A 20,648-nucleotide genomic window follows, 5' to 3' on the forward strand; every position below is an offset into this window, starting at 1 on the left:
GCCTGGAGATGTCAGTGCACTCAGAGAGATAAACAGAGCTGAACTTCACAAAAGAGACTCATGCCATGTTTTGAGAAGGTGGGTCTTTCAGCATGAGTATTATGAGCTTCTGAGAAAGAGCATCAGCCTGTGGCAGCTTGGATTTGTAAGCTCCTTTCACAACAGGATCCCAGGTAGGTTCTCAGTGAACAGGGACTCTGTCCAGGCAGGTGAGGATGGTGAAAGTGGTCCTGCTCAGCAGCAGGAAGGTGCAATGGTGTGATACTATGCAGCAAAACCATTTTCAGCTGACCCTGTCAGTTTAATGCATGGCTACCAAGTGCCATGTAGATTCCAAACACCTGGGCGAGAGTGCTGTGGACACCCTGAAGAGCCTGGGCTCTCCTGGTGCCTGCCTGTACTTCCAAAGAGAGCAACTCCTTGAAGGCTGAGAGACCTGAGACCTTGCTGGTTGCTTTGGGCAGGAGACCTTCATAGCAACCACCAGCTGAGAGAGCAGATATACATAGAGAACAAGCATGGGAGAAACTTGGACTGCCAGAGACTGTCACTGGCAGGAGGAGAGTCTCTTAGGCATGAGCCCGTTCCCAAGAGAGCCTGATGGAGTTCACCTGCTGGCCATGGAGCTGTCATACATGGCTGTCAGATCGCAGGGCACATGGTATCATAGATTCAACCAGGTTGGAAGAGACCTCCAAGATCATCCAGTCCAACCTAGCACCCAGCCCTATCCAATCAACTAGACCATGGCACTAAGTGCCTCAGCCAGGCTCTTCTTGAAGACCTCCTGCACAGGCTCTCACACACTCACTGCTCTTCTGTTCCCACACACATCTTAGATAGGATGCAGATCATTAACAGCCTGGGGCAAGACCCTCAGCCAGCTGAAATACCACACAGAGGAGCTCAGCCTCACTAGGGAGGCCCAGCCAGCACACACAGATGATGTCAGATTGGCCACTAACCCTCTTCCTACCTAACCGGGGGGCCACCAGGCCCCCCGGCCTTTGTCTCCCCCCACCCCCATTCACTTGACGTGCACCACAGGGACTCACCAGTGACGACAGGAGGAGGATCCCTCTGCCCAGATGGGCACAGCTTAGGGCTTCTGCCCTTCCTGGGGGAATTAAAAAGGGGAGTGGGCAAGGAGTTCAAAGTGGCCACACCTGGGGTGGGAGGAGACTCCAGCAGAGCCCAAATGCTCTGTGATTTGAGGGGAAAAGGGGGGGGGGAAATGGAGTGGGTGGGATGGGATGGAAAAAGGGCAGATGTGTTCCAGTGTGATCTGGTATCAATGATCCTGCTCTGGCAGGGGGTTGGACTCGATGATCTTTCAAGGTCTCTTCCAGCCCCTAATATTCTGTGATGCTGTGATAAAGAGACTCCACAACCTCTCTGGATAGCCTGCTCCGGGGCTGCAGCACCCTCACTCTAAAGAAGTGACTTCTTCTGTTCAGATGGAATCTCCTGGGTTCCAGTTTGTGTCTGTTGCCCCATGTCTCGTCACTGGATACCACTGAGAAGAGTCTGGCCCCATGCTCTTGCCCCTCACCCTTTAGCTGTTGCTAAGCATTGATCAGATCCCCTCTCAGGCTGCTCTTCTCCAGGCTGAACAGCCCCAGGGCTCTCAGCCTTTCCTCCTCACAGAGACACTCCTGGCCCCTCAGCGTCTTTGTAGGCTCTTTTGGACTCTCCCCGGTAGTTCCCTGTCTCTCCCATGGTCGATAGGATGCTGTGCCATGAAAGCCCTCTTTGCTTTTGTCTCCTTCTCCTAGGGACATACCAGGGCCAGTGGGTCGGAGGGATGCGCCAGGGTTACGGCGTCCGGCAGAGCGTTCCCTACGGCATGGCTGCGGTTATCAGGTCACCCCTGAGGACGTCCATCAACTCCCTGCGCAGCGAGCACACCAATGGCACGGCGCTCCACCCCGACTCCTCGCCGGCGGTGGCCGGCAGCCCCGCGGTCTCCCGGGGTGGCTTCGTCCTCATGGCCCACAGCGATGCCGAGATCCTCAAGAGCAAGAAGAAGGGCATCTTCCGGCGGTCGCTGCTGAGCGGGCTCAAGCTCCGCAAGTCGGAGTCCAAGAGCTCCTTGGCCAGCCAGCGGAGCAAGCAAAGCTCTTTCCGGAGCGAAGCTGGGATGAGCACGGTCAGCTCCACTGCCAGCGACATCAACTCCACCATCAGCTTGGGCGAGGGTGAAGCTGAGCTCTCCGTCATCGAAGACGACATCGACGCCACCACCACCGAGATCTACGTGGGCGAGTGGAAGAACGACAAGAGGTCAGGCTTCGGGGTGAGCCAGCGCTCGGACGGGCTGAAGTACGAAGGGGAATGGGCCAACAACAAGCGCCACGGCTACGGCTGCATGACCTTCCCCGATGGCACCAAGGAGGAGGGCAAGTACAAGCAGAACATCCTGGTCAGCGGCAAGAGGAAGAACCTCATCCCGCTGCGGGCCAGCAAGATCCGTGAGAAGGTGGACCGAGCCGTCGAGGCTGCCGAGCGCGCGGCCACCATCGCCAAGCAGAAAGCGGAGATCGCGGCCTCCAGGTAAGGTGGGGCCCGTCCGAACGTGCCCGCAGCTCGGCGGGAGAAGGGGGATGAGACTTCTTGTGGTGCTGGACGGGTAGGTGTTGTATGTAAGCTGCCAGAGGCAGACAAGCGCTGTGGTGGACTAGCATGGGCAGTGGTCAGTGCTGTCTGAACCCTAAAGCAGGAGTGAGCAGAAGCCTGGAAAGCCAAGCCTCTGGCCTTGCCCAAGCCTCATGGGTGGTGTTCAGAAGGGGGTAGATCCAAGCTGGTTTGACCCTCTGCTGGCTCTGAGTGGCCTTTATGAACCAGACAGTGAGGCCATCCAGAGCAGTGCAGGGGATGGTTGCACCTTGGTGGGACTGCACTTGTGGGTCATGGTATGGGCCTCACAGGCTGATAGCTGACACTTAGGAGGTACTGGGTCTGCCTCTCCCTGGCCTCTTTAAGAAGCAGGATGATAGCCTTTGCAGCAGAGCTCCTGAAATGGTGTTTGCCCATATCATCTGTCTGACTTATTGGCAAGGGCAACCATCCCTGGGTTGGCCTGTGCTGGGAGGATTCCCAGCTATTTCTGTTCCCAAAAGAGGATTTGAGTGGAAAGGCAGTCAAATAGCTGGCTGCAGCTGATGGATGCTTGGGGAGAGTTTGCCCTGACTGAGGCTCTGTTAGAATCCTGCAGATCTGGGTGCCCCTGCTCCCCAGGACGTCTGTGGCCTTCATGGAACTGCTCAGTGATTCAGGGCTGGGATCTGACCTGGCTGAAAACCAGAAGGATGGAGAAGGGAAAGGGGGCCATGTCCAATGTAGGTTGAAATAGAGATCAACTCCAAGCTCATGGCCAGCTCAAACACCTTCTAGCAGGCTCTCACAATGCACCTGGTACTTTTTGACTTGCAGTGAGCTCCCAGACAGGAGGAAGGGCTCTTCTGCCAAATTCTGGACTGTCTGTCTCACTTTTTAGGCTTGGTTTGAGAGAGCATTGTCATCCCTTTCTGATTTCTGAGCTACTGCTGCGTACAGCAGCCAGGCTGGGGATAGGGGACAAACCCAGGTACCTTCTCAGTCACTTGTGCTGGGTTAATTGCTGGCTCTGGATCATTGGTATGCAGAGTCACACTCTAAATCTTTATCAGCATGTCTGCTGATGACTTATCTGCAATGTGAATGAGGCTCCCAGGCTTGCTTTTGGGAGCATATTTGGGCTTGATGACGTTTTTGAGTTGATATTGTACCAAACTGTTGTCAAAGCTCTGGGAAACAAATGAGAAGTCCCACTCGATTGCCAGGTAGGAAGCAGACTGCAGAGCAGCAGAAAGGTCACATCTTTTCCTGGGATCTGGGGATGTGAACACTGCAGCACAGAAGCCTGAATCCTGGAAACATGGAACTGTGATCTACTGTGAGATGCCAGACCTGAGAACCTGAGCATTCTCCATCGCCAGGTGGTAATGGTCCTGGTGCCACAGAGGTGGGATTTGGAAGAGATATGACCCCCTCATGGTGGAAATGCTTAATGAGCCATTGACATATAATGTTCCACCTTCTAATTATGAGAAAGAAGACGACAATCAAATCAGATAAGAATGCCAGGGCATGAATAGCTTCATCCCCTGTACTGACTGGGCTGACACCATCCTGAGCTCTGCAGGAGAGCTGGGAGGGAAGATGAAGCCCATGACCACATTTGCACCTGGAGGAGGAGAAAATACGAGGGCCTGGGGGTCACTCAGAGCCCCCTTCAGTCAAAGAAATAAATGTATGGAAGTGCAGAGGCCATCAGAGACCGAACCTGGTCCCATCAGAAAGTGCTCCATGAGCAACCTGACATCTCCATCCTGCAGCTTGGCCTCCTCCACCATTCATGCTCAATCTTAACTGGTCTGTTCTTGACTAGACATGTGGGGAAGAAAGCATGAGCAGGGACCCAGGCTTGGCTGTTTCTGTGGCACAGCCATTGCCTCTGGTGCCCGAGGGCTGCTGGGGTGTTGAAAGCCCTTTATTGATCTTCTGTGCTGCTCATCTCTAGGAAGGGGCAGACTTCAATGTGACTCCTGCTGTGCATTAGTGCTGGGTTACCAGCCACAAGTGACATCCATCCCAGGAGTCGTTTGCTGCCTGTGCTGATGGTTTGTGTTGAGACCACGAAACCTACCAGCAAAGAGCCAAACCATTTGAGTGGGATTGCAGGATTTAGGCTTTACTGGAGATGTGGAGCAGGTAGGAAGGAATTAGTATAGCTCAGCCCCAAGGTCTTGGAGAGCACCTTGGGTTTGCAATTTGGCTGCACACAGAGGAGGCCCAAGGACCTGAACATGCAAGTGGGGAGGCGTATTTTGTCTGAAATCCATGAGCATTTGACTTGAGTTTTTCCCTTTTATGAGGGTTCTTGTCATCTTCCAGTGTGCATAGATTCATGGAATCATAGAATACTGCTAAAACCATAGAATTATGGAATCATAAAACCACAGAATCATGGAATAGGAGAAACATGGAATGATAGATTCACAGAATTATAGAACCATGGAATAATAGAGACGTGGAATGATAGCTTCATAGAACCACAGAATCACAGAACCATGGAATCATGGAATCCTAGAACCATGGAATAATAGAAGGACAGAATGATAGATTCATAGAACCATGGAATTGTGGAATCTTAGAACCATGGAATAATAGAGACATGGAATGATAGATTCATAGAAAAACAGAATCATAGAACCATGGAATTGTGGAATCTTAGAACCATGGAATAATAGAAGGATAGAATGATAGAGTCATAGAATCACAGAATCATAGAACCATGGACTCATGGAATCATAGAACCATGGAATTGTGGAATCTTAGAACCATGGAATAATAGAAGGATAGAATGATAGATTCATAGAACCACAGAATCATAGAACCATGGAATTGTGGAATCTTAGAACCATGGAATAATAGAAGGATAGAATGATAGAGTCATAGAACCACAGAATCATAAAATCATTTTGATTGGAAGAGATCCTTAAGTTCATCATGTCCAACCATTAACCCAACACTGCCAGGTGACCACTAAGCCAGAAGCAGAAGACAGCAAGGTTTTACAAGCCTACAACCAGCTAAAAAGTCTCCCATGTATTTAACCTGATTAATTGTAAAGCTTCTAAATGAGTAAACACTCCTCTGCAGCACCCACACCCAACTGCATCATCCAAACGCAGAGCACTGCTCCACACAGGCAGTGGGTGCATTGGTGGAGGACTCCTGGTGCTCATTTTGGTGGCTTTGGGGCTCAGAGGTGCAATATCCCCCACCTAATTGGTGGAGGACTCCTGGTGCTCATTTTGGTGGCTTTGGGGCTCAGAGGTGCAATATCCCCCACCTAATTGGTGGAGGACTCCTGGTGCTCATTTTGGTGGCTTTTGGGGCTCAGAGGTGCAATATCCCCCACCTAATTGGTGGAGGACTCATGGTGCTCATTTTGGTGGCTTTTGGGGCTCAGAGGTGCAATATCCCCCACCTAATTGGTGGAGGACTCCTGGTGCTCATTTTGGTGGCTTTTGGGGCTCAGAGGTGCAATATCCCCCACCTAATACTGCCACGAGCTGCGCTTTACCATCACCCAGGGAGCCGATGATGCCACTGGTGTGTGTCTCTATATGTGTGTGTGTGTGCATGTGTGAGCTTGTATTCTCTTCTGTCTAATAATACAGCTGAGTTCACTCTGCAGCCTCTCCCTTGGTGGGGGAAAATCTGTGCCCACCCACGGGTTTCATTAGATTTGTAGGGATTCAAGTATTTCTGAAATCTCTGCCTCTCTGTCAGATTCGGTTGGAATTGGCCAACACCTTCAAAAGTTATTAGTGTGGGAGTGATGGCATGCAGATACATAAACAGCACAATCACAGGAGCGAGCCCCGTTTCCTGAGGAAAGCAGGCTAAAAACAGTGTGCTGGAGACAAGGAAATTGGATTCTCGGCGTTGTTTTAGCCTGAGCACAGAACGGTGTCATCCGTGGCACAGAAAAGGAAGCTCTTTTAAGGAGCAGTTTTTAGGTTCAGGAAATGATTCTCCTAATTCCCCCCCACCCCACCCCACCCCCCTTGCAGAAATGGAAATGAAAACACAGAAATTGAAATGAAAGCACTTTCTCTCCTTTTTTGTCTCACTGAAATAGCTTCTCTGGAGTCAATGGGCAAGGAGGGGAATGAATTGGGGCTGAAAAGCTGCTGTTGAGATCAGCTCTTGGTTTTTGGAGGTAGCCAGGGAGCTCTTTTTCAACCTGTTTAAATTAAGGAGAATGGTGTCCTCTCTGTGCTATGGGATGCTTCATTCCCTTCTCATTTCAGCCAAGAGCTCTTACTCTTTCTGCTGCTACCCTGGAAGGATGAAGGATGCACTGGAGACACTGACTCTCATCTCATTAGTGCTACTGTCCATAGATTCATGGAATGGTTTTGATTGGAAGGGACCTTAAAGATCATCTAGCTCCAACTCCCCCCCCCACCTCCACCATGGGCAGGAACACCTTCTAGTAGAGCAGGTTGCTCAAGGACCCATTCAACCTGGGTTTGGACATATCCAGGCTTGGAGTCTCCACAGCTTCTCTGGACAACCTGTCACAGTGTCTCACGACCCTCACGGGGAAGAATTTCTTACTAGTGTCTAATCTAATTCCAGCTTCTTCCAGTTTGAAGCCATCACCCTTCATCCTGTCACTCCATGCCTTTGTAACAAGTTGCTCCCCAGCTCTCCTATAGACTCTCTTTAAGTCTAGGGTGTCCCTGGAGCCTTCTTTTCTCCAGGCTAAGCAACCCCAAATCTCTCATCCTGTTCCCATAAAAGGAGTGCTCCATCCCTCAGTTCATCTTTGTGGCCTCCTCTGGCTTTCCTTCTGCTTCACACCTCAGGCAAAATGGCCCACAGGCACTGGTGTGTCATGGTGAACTATAATACAATGTCCAGGCAAGAGAGGTGGGCCACAAAGCTCATCCTCTCCCCTTAACTTTCAGCATGGCTGCTGGACACGCGGTACAAAAGCACATGGAGCATCATGAAGAGCTCAGGACCACTCCAGCTCCCGGAAAAGGATGATGATAGCTTTAATATAAGGCAGACAGTCCTTCATTCTCCCCAGGGCTTCCTTCTGCTACCACAGTTCAAGGTTTTGTAATTACTGGCTGGACTATTTGTGAGAGGACAAGATGTCACTGATGCTAGAGATAGGAGTCCCAGAGATGGGCAGCATTTGGCAAGCACTCAGCTCTTCTCTAGTGCAGGCTTTGTGGGGCAGCATCTGAAATAATAGCTCCTTGGAGCAGCCTGTTCCCAGCACCCTGGAGGAGATGCTTGTCCTCAGGTTAGTCCTAACTAATGCTCTTGGAGGCATAATTATAGCCAAGCCCTTCACCAACGAGGAGCAAAATATAATTAAGCTCCATAGTCTCAGGAGGAGTCGGGCTACAAATTAGCACAGTGTCATTCAACTTCAGAAAGGGAGACTGGGGAGGAAAAGGAGGTGGATAAAGGCAGCCTGGCAGTGAGGAGAGGTGAAGGGAACTGTCTGGATGCAGGATGGATACTCTTCCACACCTGACCACACTCTACAACTACCTGAAGGGAGGCTGTCATGAGGTGGGTGTAGCTCTCTTCTCCCAAGTAACTAGTGATAGAACAAGAACTAGATTTAACAAGGCCAAGTGCAGGGTTCTACACTTTGGTCACAACAACCCCAAGCAGCACTATAGGCTAGGGACAGAGTGGCTGGAGAGCAGCCAGGCAGAGAGTGACCTGTGGGTGCTGGAAGATAATAGCTGAAGATGAGCCAGCAGTGTGCCCAGGTGGGCAAGAGATCCAATGGCATCCTGGCCTCAATCAGGAACAGTGTGGCCAGTAGGACAAGGGAGGTTCTTCTGCCCCTGGACTCAGCACTGGTCAGGCCACACCTTGAGTGCTGTGTCCAGTTCTGGGCTCCTCAATTCAAGTGAGATGTTGAGGTACTGGAATGTGCCCACAGAAGGACAACAAAGCTGGTGAGGGGCCTGGAATACAGTCCTGTGAGGAGAGGCTGAGGGAGCTGGGGGTGTGCAGCCTGCAGAAGAGGAGGCTCAGTCTAGTTGATTGGCTAGGGCTGGGTGATAGGTTGGATCTTGGAGGTCTCTAGGTCTCTTCCAACCTGGTTGATTCTATGATTTTAAGAAGGAATGAGCTCAGGCTGCACTCAGGGAGGTCTAGGCTGGACGTTAGGAAACAATTTGTCACTGAAAGGGTTGCCAGGTGTCAGGGAGGTGGTGGCATCACCATCCCTGAATGTCATTAGAAGCTGTGCAGATGTGGTGCTTGGGGACATAGCTTAGTGGTGGACTTGGTAGAGCAAGGTTAGTGGTTGGATTGATGATCTTGAAGGTCTATTCCAACCGAACCGACTCTGTGATTCCACAATGCTGCCGTGAGGGCAAAGCATCCATCCAGCCAGCCTTTGACATACGATGGGGAGCAGGAAGGCAAGAAAAACTCCGGAGAGCTGAGCAGCAAAGTGCAAAAGGTTGTTTGGAGCCAGGCAGGTGATTTCTATTTCAGCAAATGGAAATGCAGCCTGGGCAAAACCCGTCGGGAGGAAGGGGCTCCGCAGTCCTGCTCCCAAGCGCTTGGAGCTGCGGTAATGTCACTACCGGCGGTACGCCCAGCCGGAATAATGCTGCTTAATGCTCTCGCAGGGCTCTGCCTGCAGCTCCCCAATTGTCCTCGGCTGCCTTTGATTGCTGCTTTCTGCTGCCCTCTCCCATGCCTGGAGGAGGTGGCTGTGGGGCTCCCGCATTAGTCTCACCCTAATCCCCGCCTCGTCCTGCCAGCAGGGCTTTCACTGCGGATGGGGAGCGAGGAGGAGGAGGGATGGAGGGTGAGGGGGGGTAAAGGGAACACTGTCGTCTCCAAATGGTTGTGTGACCCTTTCTTTGGGTCAGGATGGGGAGTGAGGAGGAGGAGGGATGGGGGTTAAGAGCAATGCTGTGGTTTCCAAAGGGTTGTGTGTCCACTTAATTGGGTCAGGATGGCAAGAATGAACTGTCAGTGGATGAGCTGAAATATGTCACAGCTGAACTGGGACTGAGCAAACGTTTCAGGGATCAGACCAAGCCTGTCAGTGTCTCTCACCATCTAGCCTAGCACCTCTTCAGGCATTTCGTGGTTCAGCATGGGGTTCATCTACTTATGACCTCTTGGAGAAGTCCTGTCCCATTTTCCCTTTCTAGCCATCTGGAGCTTGGGACTGTGCAGGAGCCACCTCTACCCATTCACTGTAAACTGATGGGGTCACTGATGGTGTGACACTGGGTCTAGAGCAGGGAGAGCATGCCCTGTCCTTCCCTTCCCTTCCCAGCAAAGAGATAGGCAAGAAACCACAGAGAGGATGGATGGAGGTGACTCAAAGGCTGAGATCAGCTGAGGCAGAAGGTAATTCTCTTCAGGGCAGCATTACCCTCCTTCTTCCTGCCCTCTTTCTCCCCAAACAGTCCTTGTGCAATGCAGACAGGAACAAACCCCAGGGCTGGCAGCCTCCAGCAAGCTTTCCCGTGGATGGGGAGTGGAGCTGAGCTGCATCAGAGCACTCTGACTTCCCTTCCTGCCAGCTCCCTTCCTCTGCCACCTCCTTCCCCCCCTCCTGTTTGGGCACAAGCTCCAGCACATTGACAGGGGCCAGGCGATTCCGTGGCAGCCGAGATGAGCATCAGCTGTTATTCCTCCCGTTCCTGCTTTTCTGTCAGCTGGACCTCTGACTCATGGCAAACACAATTCCAACCTCCAGTTCAGGACACGGTGGCAGATCCTGGGATGGCATCCCAGGACACTGGCATCTTTACCCACTGCCAGCTCTTGCAGGATCTGCTGTCTGCACTGTGACTCTTTAAGTCTTCCTGCAATGCCAATTTAGTAGCTTCCTGCTCAGACAGGACTTAGGGCGTTAAGCCCTTCTGTGGCCATGCCAAACGTCAAGAGCAGCCTCGGGTTTGCACAGGAGCAGCTCTGCGTGTCCCCAGCTGCCACCCTGCTGACCATGCTGCCATGCAGAGGTGGAGGGGTTCACAGACACCAGCAGACTGGAAAATTCAGTGCCTGTCATGCTTCGGAAGGAATAATGCTTTGCAAAACAATCCAGCTGGAAAATCCTCAGCAGGGTCTTTTTGAGCTTCCAGGAGAGCAGCTCAGCACAGGTTTTGTTAGGCACTCTCCTCTGATGGCTCTCCCATCCTTCACCCACGATGGTCTCTCCCATCTTGGTGTCTCCCAACATCCTCCCTCTCTGCTGAGCTGAATACAGCTCCCCAGCTCCCTGTCCTAGGTGTGTGATGTGGGTTCGTATAACCATTTGCAACAGAATGGCAGAGTGGACATTCGCAGCTCTTCGGACTCAGCCTCCAGCCCCTCCCTTCTCCCTGCACTCACCAGGGAAGATCTCCAAAATCCATACGCTTCTGGCAGACGTAGCTTGTGCTGCAGCTGGAGGGGGTGGTTTTGCTGTAGAACGAAGCAGGAGAGGGCTCTTGGGATGCAGGAGGAAGCAAAACACTCAGTGGCACAGCCAGGGTGGGAGAGCCATGTTGTCGTCGGGCTGTGACGCGCCGGTGCCTGCTCCCTGATGGCTTTTGCTGCAGACCCAGGTGGAAACAGGCAGGGATGGCACTGGCTGGCAGAGAGGCAGGAAGGATGGAAGGGGGATTCACTCCTGGCAGCCACTGTTTCCATGGGAAGGGGCTGCCCCAGAGAGCTAGGCAGGAGGCTGAGGTAGCATGGGAGCCAAAGAGGAGATTGCCTCCTCCTCCGCTCTAGCAGCACACGACAGCCCACCACAGCCCACCACAGCCCAGATCACCTGCCTGGTTTCTAATCCAAACCCTTTGCCAGCTTAATACGTGGGCTGAGCAACCAGTGCTGCTGTCCTGCTGCAGGACTGGCCCTTCCCAAGAGATGGTAGAGGATGGTTTCAGCCTCCTGAGCTGTGCTAGATCTGGCCACTAATACAATAACCTCCCGCCGGCTTTGATGACCTGTACAAAGCAGGCAGTGAGCTGAAGAAGAGGATGGAGAAGAGGAAGCTGAGGAGAGATCTTCTCACTCTCTACAGCTACCTAAAAGGAGTTTGTGGTGAGGTGGGGGCTGGTCTTTTCTGCTGAGTAACAAGTGATAAGAGGAAATGACTTTAAGTTTTGCCAGGAGAGGTTCAGATTGGGTAGTAGGAAACGTTATTCACGGAAAGAATGCTCAAGCCCAGGGAAGTGGTGGAGTCCCCATCCCTGGAGGTGCTTATAAAACAAGTAGGTATGGCACTTCAGGACATGATTTAGTGAGCATGATAGTGTTGGGTTTATGATAGGACTTGATGATCTTAGAGGTCTTTTCCAACCTTCATGATTCTATGATGAAACCTCATCTTCTCCGTGCTGATGCCTGCAGGGAGGGAGTGGGGTGCTACTACCCACTAGCTATGGGGCAGGGAGGGAGGGGGGAGGGGGAAGAAAAGAGAAAAAGCCAACAACAACAAAAGCCCCAGCCCCTAATTTTTCCCTTCTGCTGCTTTTCCTACGCAAGGAGCAGAAACTGCAGCGTTGCTTTTCTCAGCGATCTTCAGGAGGGCAGGGAGCCATCGCCACCCGCCCGCCTCAGCCTGCGCTGCTGCCTGCCAGCCAGCCTGGCTCGCAGCACCACCACTCTCCTGCATCCTCATCCTCACCCTCCGTGGGGTGCAAGGAGAATGGTGGGGGTATACACAAATCCTAGGTGGGGAGGATGCTGACTGTGACATTGCAGCCTCCTGCCACTGTGTCCCACCACCTAAAACCCACGAGATGTGCCCATGGGAGCTGTGGTGCCATGTCCCTTCCCACCCTGCTGCTGCACAGCAAAGCTTTGACAGCAGAGGAGAAGCAAGGGGGAGATCTGAGGTCTCTACCCTACAGTCATGCTGCCTTCCCATCTGACACAAGTCTGAGTGCCTTTTTTTTTCCTCTCCCAACTCCCATTTTGGGTTTCCTGGCATGCATTCCTCCAGCTGCACTTCTCCCACCGCATCTGCCGACTTCCCTTCAGCTACGGCCCTGGCACCCCTCTAAGCACCTTCCTCCCTGGAGAGAGGTGAAATCAGTATCAGGAGGTGAAAGTGCAGAGCTGAGAAAAAATATTCAGTATTTTCCTTGTGGGTGTTCAGCAGCATCACTTCCCACCAGAGCCAGGGGTGAGGCTGCTGTGCAGACAGGTACTGCTGGGAGGGGAGCACAGCAGCTGGACTGGGGACTCTTGCAGTTGGTTTGCACAGCCTGGAGCAGTGAGGTTTCTGTGCTATGCTCCATGCAGGACAAATGACAAGCTGCCCTGGCTTCCTAATCCAGGAAATTAAAGGATTTGACCATAGACCCTGCTAAGCGAATTCCCCCCCTGAAAATCCCAAGGGATTTAACCCATGGACCCGACTGATTATCCCTTTAAAGTTGCAACTAAGAAAGGTCCCAATTCTTCAGGGTGCTGAGCAGCCTAGAATCCCATCATGACAGCTCAACTTCCCACCCAGTAAGACCTTCTTCTCAGTTTTATCCCACTTCCACCACCCCTTTACAAGGGTGGGCAGCAGCCCTTTGCTGCCAACTGGAACAACTGTAACTACAACCTGAATCCAACTCAGCCTGTCCTCATGTGTCACCCTCTGGGCTATGGCTCACTGTTAGGGACTCTTGGTTTTCCCCATTCAGCACCAGGAGCAGCACACACGGGAGATAGGCTGAGTACACCTCGATGCCAGTGCCACCTCCTGTTCTTGGACCTTGGTAGAATCACAGAATCATGCAGTTGTCCAGGCTGGAAGGCACCTCCAAAGCTCACCTAGTCCAACCTCCCTGCAGTGAGTAGGGACATCCACTACTACATCAGGTTGCTCAGAGCCCCATCAAGCCTCACCCTGAATGTCTCCAAGGATGGGGCATCAACTACCTACCTCCTTGGGCAACCTGTTCCAATGTTCCACCACCCTTGTGGTAAAGAACTTGTACCTGACATCCAATCTAAATCTCCTCTTCTCTGATTTCAAACCACTGACCCTTGACCTATCACTGCAGGCCTCTGTAAACAGTCCCTTTCCAGTCTTCTTGTAGGCTTCCTTCAGGTACTGGAAGGTCTTTATTTGGTCTCTCCAGAGCCTTCTCTTCTCCAGGCTGAACAGCCCCAGCTCCCTAAACCTGTCCTTGTAGCAGAGGTGTTCCAATCCCCAGGTCATTTCCATGGCTCTCCTCTGGACCCACTCCACCAGGTCCATATCCTTCCTTTGCTGAGAGCTCCAGAGCTAGACACAGTACTCCAGGTGAGATCTCAGCAGAGCAGTGTCAGAATCACCTCTCTGGTTCTGCTGGCCACGCTTCTTTTGATGCAGCTCAGGATACCATTGGGCTTCTAATCTGCAAGCTCACAGTGTCTGCTCATGGGGACAAACACTCTGGGAAAGCAGTGGCAGAGGCATTTCCCAGGGATAAGGTGATTTAGAGAGGAAAGAGGTGTGGGGGAGGACTCAGGCAGGGGCTGGTAGCCCTCCAACTCCCCTAAATGGCCTCTCTGGGGAAGGAGGCTGCAGTCTTCTATCTGTTATCTGTCTGTGTCTCTTGGTCTGATTGGTCTCTCAGCACCATAGCAAGGAGGTGAAGCATAAATAATTAAAAGCTCAGATTCTCTCCTGGCAGAACCAAGCTCTGAGGCCCTTCCCTGTTGTGCTCCTGGCTACTTAAGTGGAAATTTTCACAGGCTTTGCCTTGGAGGCAGCACAGACCTGCAAACCCAAGGCTGTCTGCTGGCCTCGGGGCACGTCAGCATTTGTGGACTAGAAAGGTCACCTGCTTGCCTCATCACCTTCCCGGTGGCAGCACTCCATCCAGGGGATCCCGTGGGATGTTCAGGATGTGCTGGGATGAGCAGCATCACCAGCTGAGGATCAAAGCTGGATGCAGCATCCCCTCCATCTTGAGATGCCTCATGAGAATCACAGAATCATTTTGCTTGGAAGGGACCTTAAAGATCATCAAGTCCAACTGTTAACCCAGCACTGCCAGGTCACTGCTAAGCCATGCCCCTTAGCACCACATCTACAGGGCATTGGAACTCCTCTACTACTGCCCTGGGCAGCCTGTTCCAAGATCTGACAACTGTTTTGGGGAAGAAATTGTTCCTTACCTTCAACCTAAACCTAAACCTCCCCTTGTGCAACTTGAAGCAGGGGGGTGTCTGGGGGTGCAGGCTCTTCTGTGGATTATTGCATGCTCAAAACCTCTCATATAGGAAGCAGAAACTCATGCAGGCATCAGGGGTGAGGAAAGCAGCTCCTTCTACGTGGACTCTGAGGTTTGAGGCAGGCAGGAGCTGCTCATTGCTGCGGCAGTTGGGATGATAGATGTATTTTCCACACCGCCCCTCCACTTTGATCAGCAGGGCTGCAGCCAGCACTTGCAACTCAGATGGCCCTGCCTGCCCCAACCTGGCCAGCCATGGCTGAGCACAGCCTCCTAGGCAGCCCCAACCCTCTGCCTCCTGTCTGAACCCACCATGTCTGCAGAGCATGTGAGGGACATGTGCCACAGGGCCAGGTCATCCCCAGGCAGCACCCAAAACGATGAGAAATTTCACCAAACCTGCCTGTCCTCTCCACCCCTCCCCATGGGTACTGGAGCTGCAGAGACTGGTGGCAGCAGCCTGGCCCTCAATGTATTCCTGCTGCACTTTGGCACTTGATGTTGCTTTTAGCAGGGCAGATTTGATGGGTACTGGTTCCAGATGAGATTTCTATGCAGGTCTCTATGGGGGAGCTTGGCTGTGCTGGTGGATGGTGGTACCCAGGGTTTTGAGCACAGCCAAGCAATGTTCTCATTCTCTCTCTTGGTACCTTCAGGGATGGTGTTAAGCAGTGGGGTTAAGGGAAAGCTGTCTGTGGAATGCTTTTCTTGGGGAGCATTTTCCCTCTGGGTTGGCGTTTTGGCTTTTCCTCATCGTTCTTGGAGGTTGTTGGTGTGCAGACGTGGAAGCCTGATGTGGTAGTGGGGGTGGAGATGATGTTTCCATGTCCCACCTGTGGCTGTCTCCAACCACCTGCTTTGGGTCCTGTCACCTCTCACAGCAGAGAAAAGCTTCACTGTTATTGCCAGGTCCATCCTGGTGAGGCTGAATGTGAGAAGAGGTGGGTGGACAGAGGGGTGTCCATCATCAGGCAGGGAATCAGCCTCCTCCAAGCTGTCTGCAGCAAGTCATGGCTACATTTGCTTTCCTAGAATCTCTGGTGGTAGAAATGCATTTTCCTATCACTCAGAGGATGGGATCATTTTAACCCTTTTAACCTATCCCTTAGACACCTGTTACATCACCCAGAAGGTTGGAGGCAGCAGAGGAGTCCTAGAGGGTGAGGCTGGATACCAACCATCTCTCCTCTGACAGCTGGAGAGCATCCGCCAGTGCTCCTGAGGCCATTTCAGCTCCATGTCTTGGCCTCAGTCCAGCCTGTGCAGGAACTGAAATATTAAATTCAGCTAAATGAGTTTGTCACTGACTCTGGGTGAGGTTTTCTTTTGCAGTTTGCTCCAAACTGGGCTGGGTTTTGCTGTTGGGTGTTGGCTGGTTAAAATGATGCATGGCCAGAGGTACGTCAGGGATCACCATGGTCCATCAGCCCATCACCAGGGGACAGGAGGGAGAACCATGAGCTCAGTGTTATGCTGACTCTCTCCAGCTTTTGTGTCTCCAAGAGCAGGGGAAAAAAATAAATATATATATTTATATATTGCCTGGAAAGTTCATTTGCCAAATGTCTGTTTTGCTTGAGGTGACCAAAACTTGCGGAAGCGCCAGAGTGTTTCAGCCAAAACCCAAATGGGGTGAAGGGTCAGGAGAGGAAAAAAGACTTTTCCTTGTGGGTTCTGTCATGTTTTGCTTCAGAGTTTTGCTTCAGTGACTCATTCTTTTTTTATTTTAGGCATCAAAATGAAATTGAAATTGAAATTAAATATGGAGTTCTCCTTTGCTGCCCTCTCCTCCCTCACCTGCTTGAAATCCCCACATGAGCACGTTCTCCTAGGCTGACTGGAAAAGCCCCAGGCAATTCCCAAAGGGTTGGGCTGTGCTGATGGCTCCTCTAAGGGATTTGAGGGCTTCCCTGGAGGCAGGCCAGAGGCTCCCTTGGCTCACTTTGCCTGGTTGTGTTTCTCTGTGCTGCATTTTAGGGTTGTTCAGCCTGGAGAAGAGAGAGTTCCAGAGAGATGTTGTGTCTTCCCTCTGCTTAAAGGGGCTGATCAGAAAGCTGGGGAGACATTTCTTAGCATGGCCTGTTGTGACAGGGTGAGGGGTGATGGCTTGGAGCTAAAAGAGGGAGATTCAGACCATATAGAAAGAAGAAAATTTTTAGTCTGAGGATAGAGAAACCTTGTCCCAGGTTGCCCAGAGATGTAGGAGATGCCTCATCCCTGGAACCATTCTGAATCAGCTTGTCTGGGGCTCTGACCAACCTGCTCTAGTTGCAGACAGCTCTGATGACTGCAGGGGAAGTGGACTCGATGAGCTTTAAAGGTCCCTCCATTTCCACCAAAGCTGTTCTATGATCCCACAAAGATTGCTCCAAAGTTGTGGCTGGACTGGGGGTGGTCATGTCCCCACCACATCTCTACCCTCCTCTCCTCAATAAATCCAGGAGAATGGGTAGCTACATCAAGCCAACTACTGCAGACCCCCCACAGCCAAGCCTCCCACCAAAGCCCTGCCATCTCCCTGGTGTCACACTCAGTGCTGGGCTGAGGAGAGATTTGGCAGAGCCCCTCTTAGAGTCAGCCTTGCCTGGAGACAGAGCGATGCAAGCGGAATGCAGGATCCAGCCTGAAGTCATTCCCGTCAGCAGCATCCACAGCCAAACTCAACGCTCCACATGTCCAGGCAGGCTGAGTTATGGCTGCTTGGGGAGCTAGGAATTGGCTTGTGGTGCATTTCAGAATCCCCACCCGACTGCAGCACTGAGGTAGGGTTTTTCTGCTGCTCTCTCTTTGCATTTCAGCAGGAGGGAATAGATCTGCAGTGTGTGGATGATCCAGCACTGCCCAGCTTCCTTGGAGATTTTTGTGCCTTTGCTTGCTTTTTTCCTGTTTTTTTTTTTTTCCCTCTTCTATTTTTTTCCCCTCTTCTATTTTTTTTTTTCCTTTCCCAGGGTTGTTGGTGATTTCTCCTGACCTGTTTTGCCTGCTGGTGGAAGGCTCATTTCTAATGCACTGTTTTTGCACAGAGGTTAGAGAAGCTTTTGTGGCCTGGTTGCACCTCTGGGATGTGTGTAGGGAGGGCTGTCTGCTGGCAGCCAGCGAGAGCAGGAGTTGAACAGGGAGACATCAGTATTTCCCATCTCCATTATGGACATTTCCCATGAGGCACATGACAATTATCCAGTGAAACCATGGCAACCTGACCCATCCAAATCATGACAGCTGGAGAGAAGGCAGCACTCTCCCCTACTTGCCCCTTTCCTTTCCTGGATAATAACATTCCCAAACTCTTCTCCAGGTGGGATCCTGCAGGTTTTCCATCACCACCCATCATTTTCCAGAATATAAGGATGCTCCCAGCACATCTGCAATTATCTCATGCCTTCCAAAATGAAAAGAAAAAAAGGGAAGTCCATCCCTGGAGCTGGAATTTGCTCTTGCTGCCTCTGTGTCCTATTTGGGGTGGCAATCCATTGCTCCCCATTGCCGCCGTGTTTGAGCTAGCAAAGAGCTGGAGTGCTGTCAACTCCTTCTCCTGTGGTCAGTCAGGCCAGGACAGCAGTGGGGACAATGGCATCACATCTGTCCTTTTTCCACAAGGGAGCCTTACTCCTGCTCTGGCAGACACCAACATGCTGGGATGGACAGGTACTGCCTGGCCACACTGCTCACGGTAGCAGACTCTGTAGCTTGATGTGACAGATGGCAGGAGATGAGACTCCCTCTCCAGCTGTTAATTATCTCACTAGCTGTAAATAACATCTCAAGGCAGCTTGTGCATCGTCTCCAGTACGACAGCTCCACTGGCTTTGCCCTTGCTGGGGGGCAAAAAACCTAACAGGAAGGAAAGGCACCGGGAGGGAAATGCCTGAGTCTGCAGGGCTCTGCTTATCCTCCGTGTCTCTTGGCCAGAGGGAGATGCTGACAGCGTCCTGGCAGATGTGCTTGTGGGTCACAGCTCTACCTGGCCCAGCCCTTTGAAGTCACTGGAGTTGGATTTTCTTGTGCCAGAGCTGGCTTGTTGCTTGGGTTTGGGGTTTTTGGTTGTTTTTTGTTGTTGTTGTTTGGGGTTTTTTTGGTCTTGTTTAGCAACAGCAGGGATAGATGAAATGATTCTAAGCAACCCCATGAGCAATTTGGGATGATGGCAATAAGGTGAGATGGAGACAATCGTGGTGCTGTGGCATTTTGGTTGCTCTCATCCTTCTCTGCTGGGAAGGACACAGCTCAGTCCTGAGGAATGGGAGATAGAATCACAGAATCAACCAGGTTGGAAGAGACCTCCAAGATCAGCCAGTCCAACCTAGCACCCAGCCCTGGCCAATAGACCAGACCATGGCACTAAGTGCCTCATCCAGGCTTTTCTTCAACACCTCCAGGCACGGCAACTCCACCACCTCCCTGGGCAGCCCATTCCAATGCCAGTCACTCTCTCTATGAAGAACTTCCTCCTAACATCCAGCCTAGACCTCCCCCAGCACAACTTGAGACTGTGTCCCCTTGTTCTGTTGCTGGCTGCCTGGCAGAAGATGGTCACAATGAAACTTGCTGCCTGCTGTGTGCTATGGTTTGGGCCATGTTTCTCCCAGGATTTTGAGGGTGTGACATTTGGATGTGGTTCATGCCTGTCCCCCAGAGTCACTGTGACTTTGCATGAGTCTGTGTTCTGAATTCAGTTTCCCAGCAAAACTCATTTTGCCTGCTTAAAGGCAGGGCACAGAACAGAAGGGCATGGGTCAGGGCATTTAAGTGAGGTATTTGACAGGTTGCCCAGAGACAAGAGAGATTCCCCATCCCTGGAAACATTTCTGGTCAAGTTGTTTGGGGCTCTGAGCAATGTGATCTAGTTGAAGATGTCCCTGCTGACTGCAGAGGGGTTGGAGTAGGTGAGGTTTAAAGAGCCTTTCCAGCCTAAACCAGTCTTTGCTTCTATGATTCTCTGAGGCTTTTTTTTTCCCTTACTCAGAGCTTAAAAATTGCACTTTGGAGCAAAATGGAAAATGAGGCCTTGAGTTTGCACTCCAAAAGGGAGGTTGTAGCCAGGTGGGGGTGGTCTCTTCTCCCAGGCCACCAGCAATAGAACAAGGGGACACAGTCTCAAGTTGTGCCAGGGGATGTCTAGGCTGGATGTTAGGAGGAAGTTGTTGGCAGACAGAGTGATTGGCATTGGCATGGGCTGCCCAGGGAGGTGGTGGAGTCACTGTCCCTGGAGGTGTTCAAGGAAAGCCTGGATGAGGCACTTAGTGCCATGGTCTAGATGATTGGCTAGGGCTGAGTGCTAGGTTGGCCTGGATGAGCTTGGAGGTCTCTTCCAACCTGATTGATTCCATGATTCTAAGGTAGAGAAGGATCTGGCACAGGTACCTGGAGCGATGAGCTCAATGGGAACTGGCTCCATCCCCATTTCCATGAACTTTGGAGATCTCTTGTATGAATTCCCCAGCTGAGACATGGGCATCTGCTCTCTACAGGGTCCCCCAGCTGGCTTAGGAATGATTTCACCATGTTCCATGGCATTTCCCAGTGTAAGACCCCAGGAAAGCTCAGATTTGGCCTTCTGACCACACCATTGCCCACACTTCTCTGTGTTTCCCTTTCTTGGGCAGTAACAAACACACTCATTGAGTTGTGTTGTTGCTTTTCCCCTCAAGATTACTGCAGCTTTCTCTTGATTTCTTTTCAATTCAGAACTATTCTCTTGCAATGTGACTTCCAGAGCCTGCAAAAACCACCCCTCCACCCCATGCCATTCCAGCCCTCCCCAACCCTTCTCTCCTGCTGTCTCTCTGGTGGGAGGTTTCTCTCTCCTTCACCCAGTCCTCATTGCTGGTACACAGACCTCAGGGAGGGGTGCTCCATCCTCCCACCCCTAAAAGT

The 20,648-nt window shown here is 51.8% G+C and overlaps 1 protein-coding gene across 1 annotated transcript in view; it reads left to right on the forward strand.

The window, feature by feature from the left end:
- The window catches only part of JPH3 (junctophilin 3), a 72,194-nt gene that overhangs the window by 20,164 nt on the left and 31,382 nt on the right, over positions 1–20,648 (forward strand). The window contains exon 2 of the mRNA XM_064160081.1: positions 1,776–2,553. Within this exon, the coding sequence (XP_064016151.1) occupies positions 1,776–2,553 (778 nt within the window). The remainder of the gene's footprint in view (positions 1–1,775; positions 2,554–20,648) is intronic.

Source organism: Pogoniulus pusillus, chromosome 20, assembly GCF_015220805.1.
Source record: "Pogoniulus pusillus isolate bPogPus1 chromosome 20, bPogPus1.pri, whole genome shotgun sequence".
NCBI classification, from domain to species: domain Eukaryota; kingdom Metazoa; phylum Chordata; class Aves; order Piciformes; family Lybiidae; genus Pogoniulus; species Pogoniulus pusillus.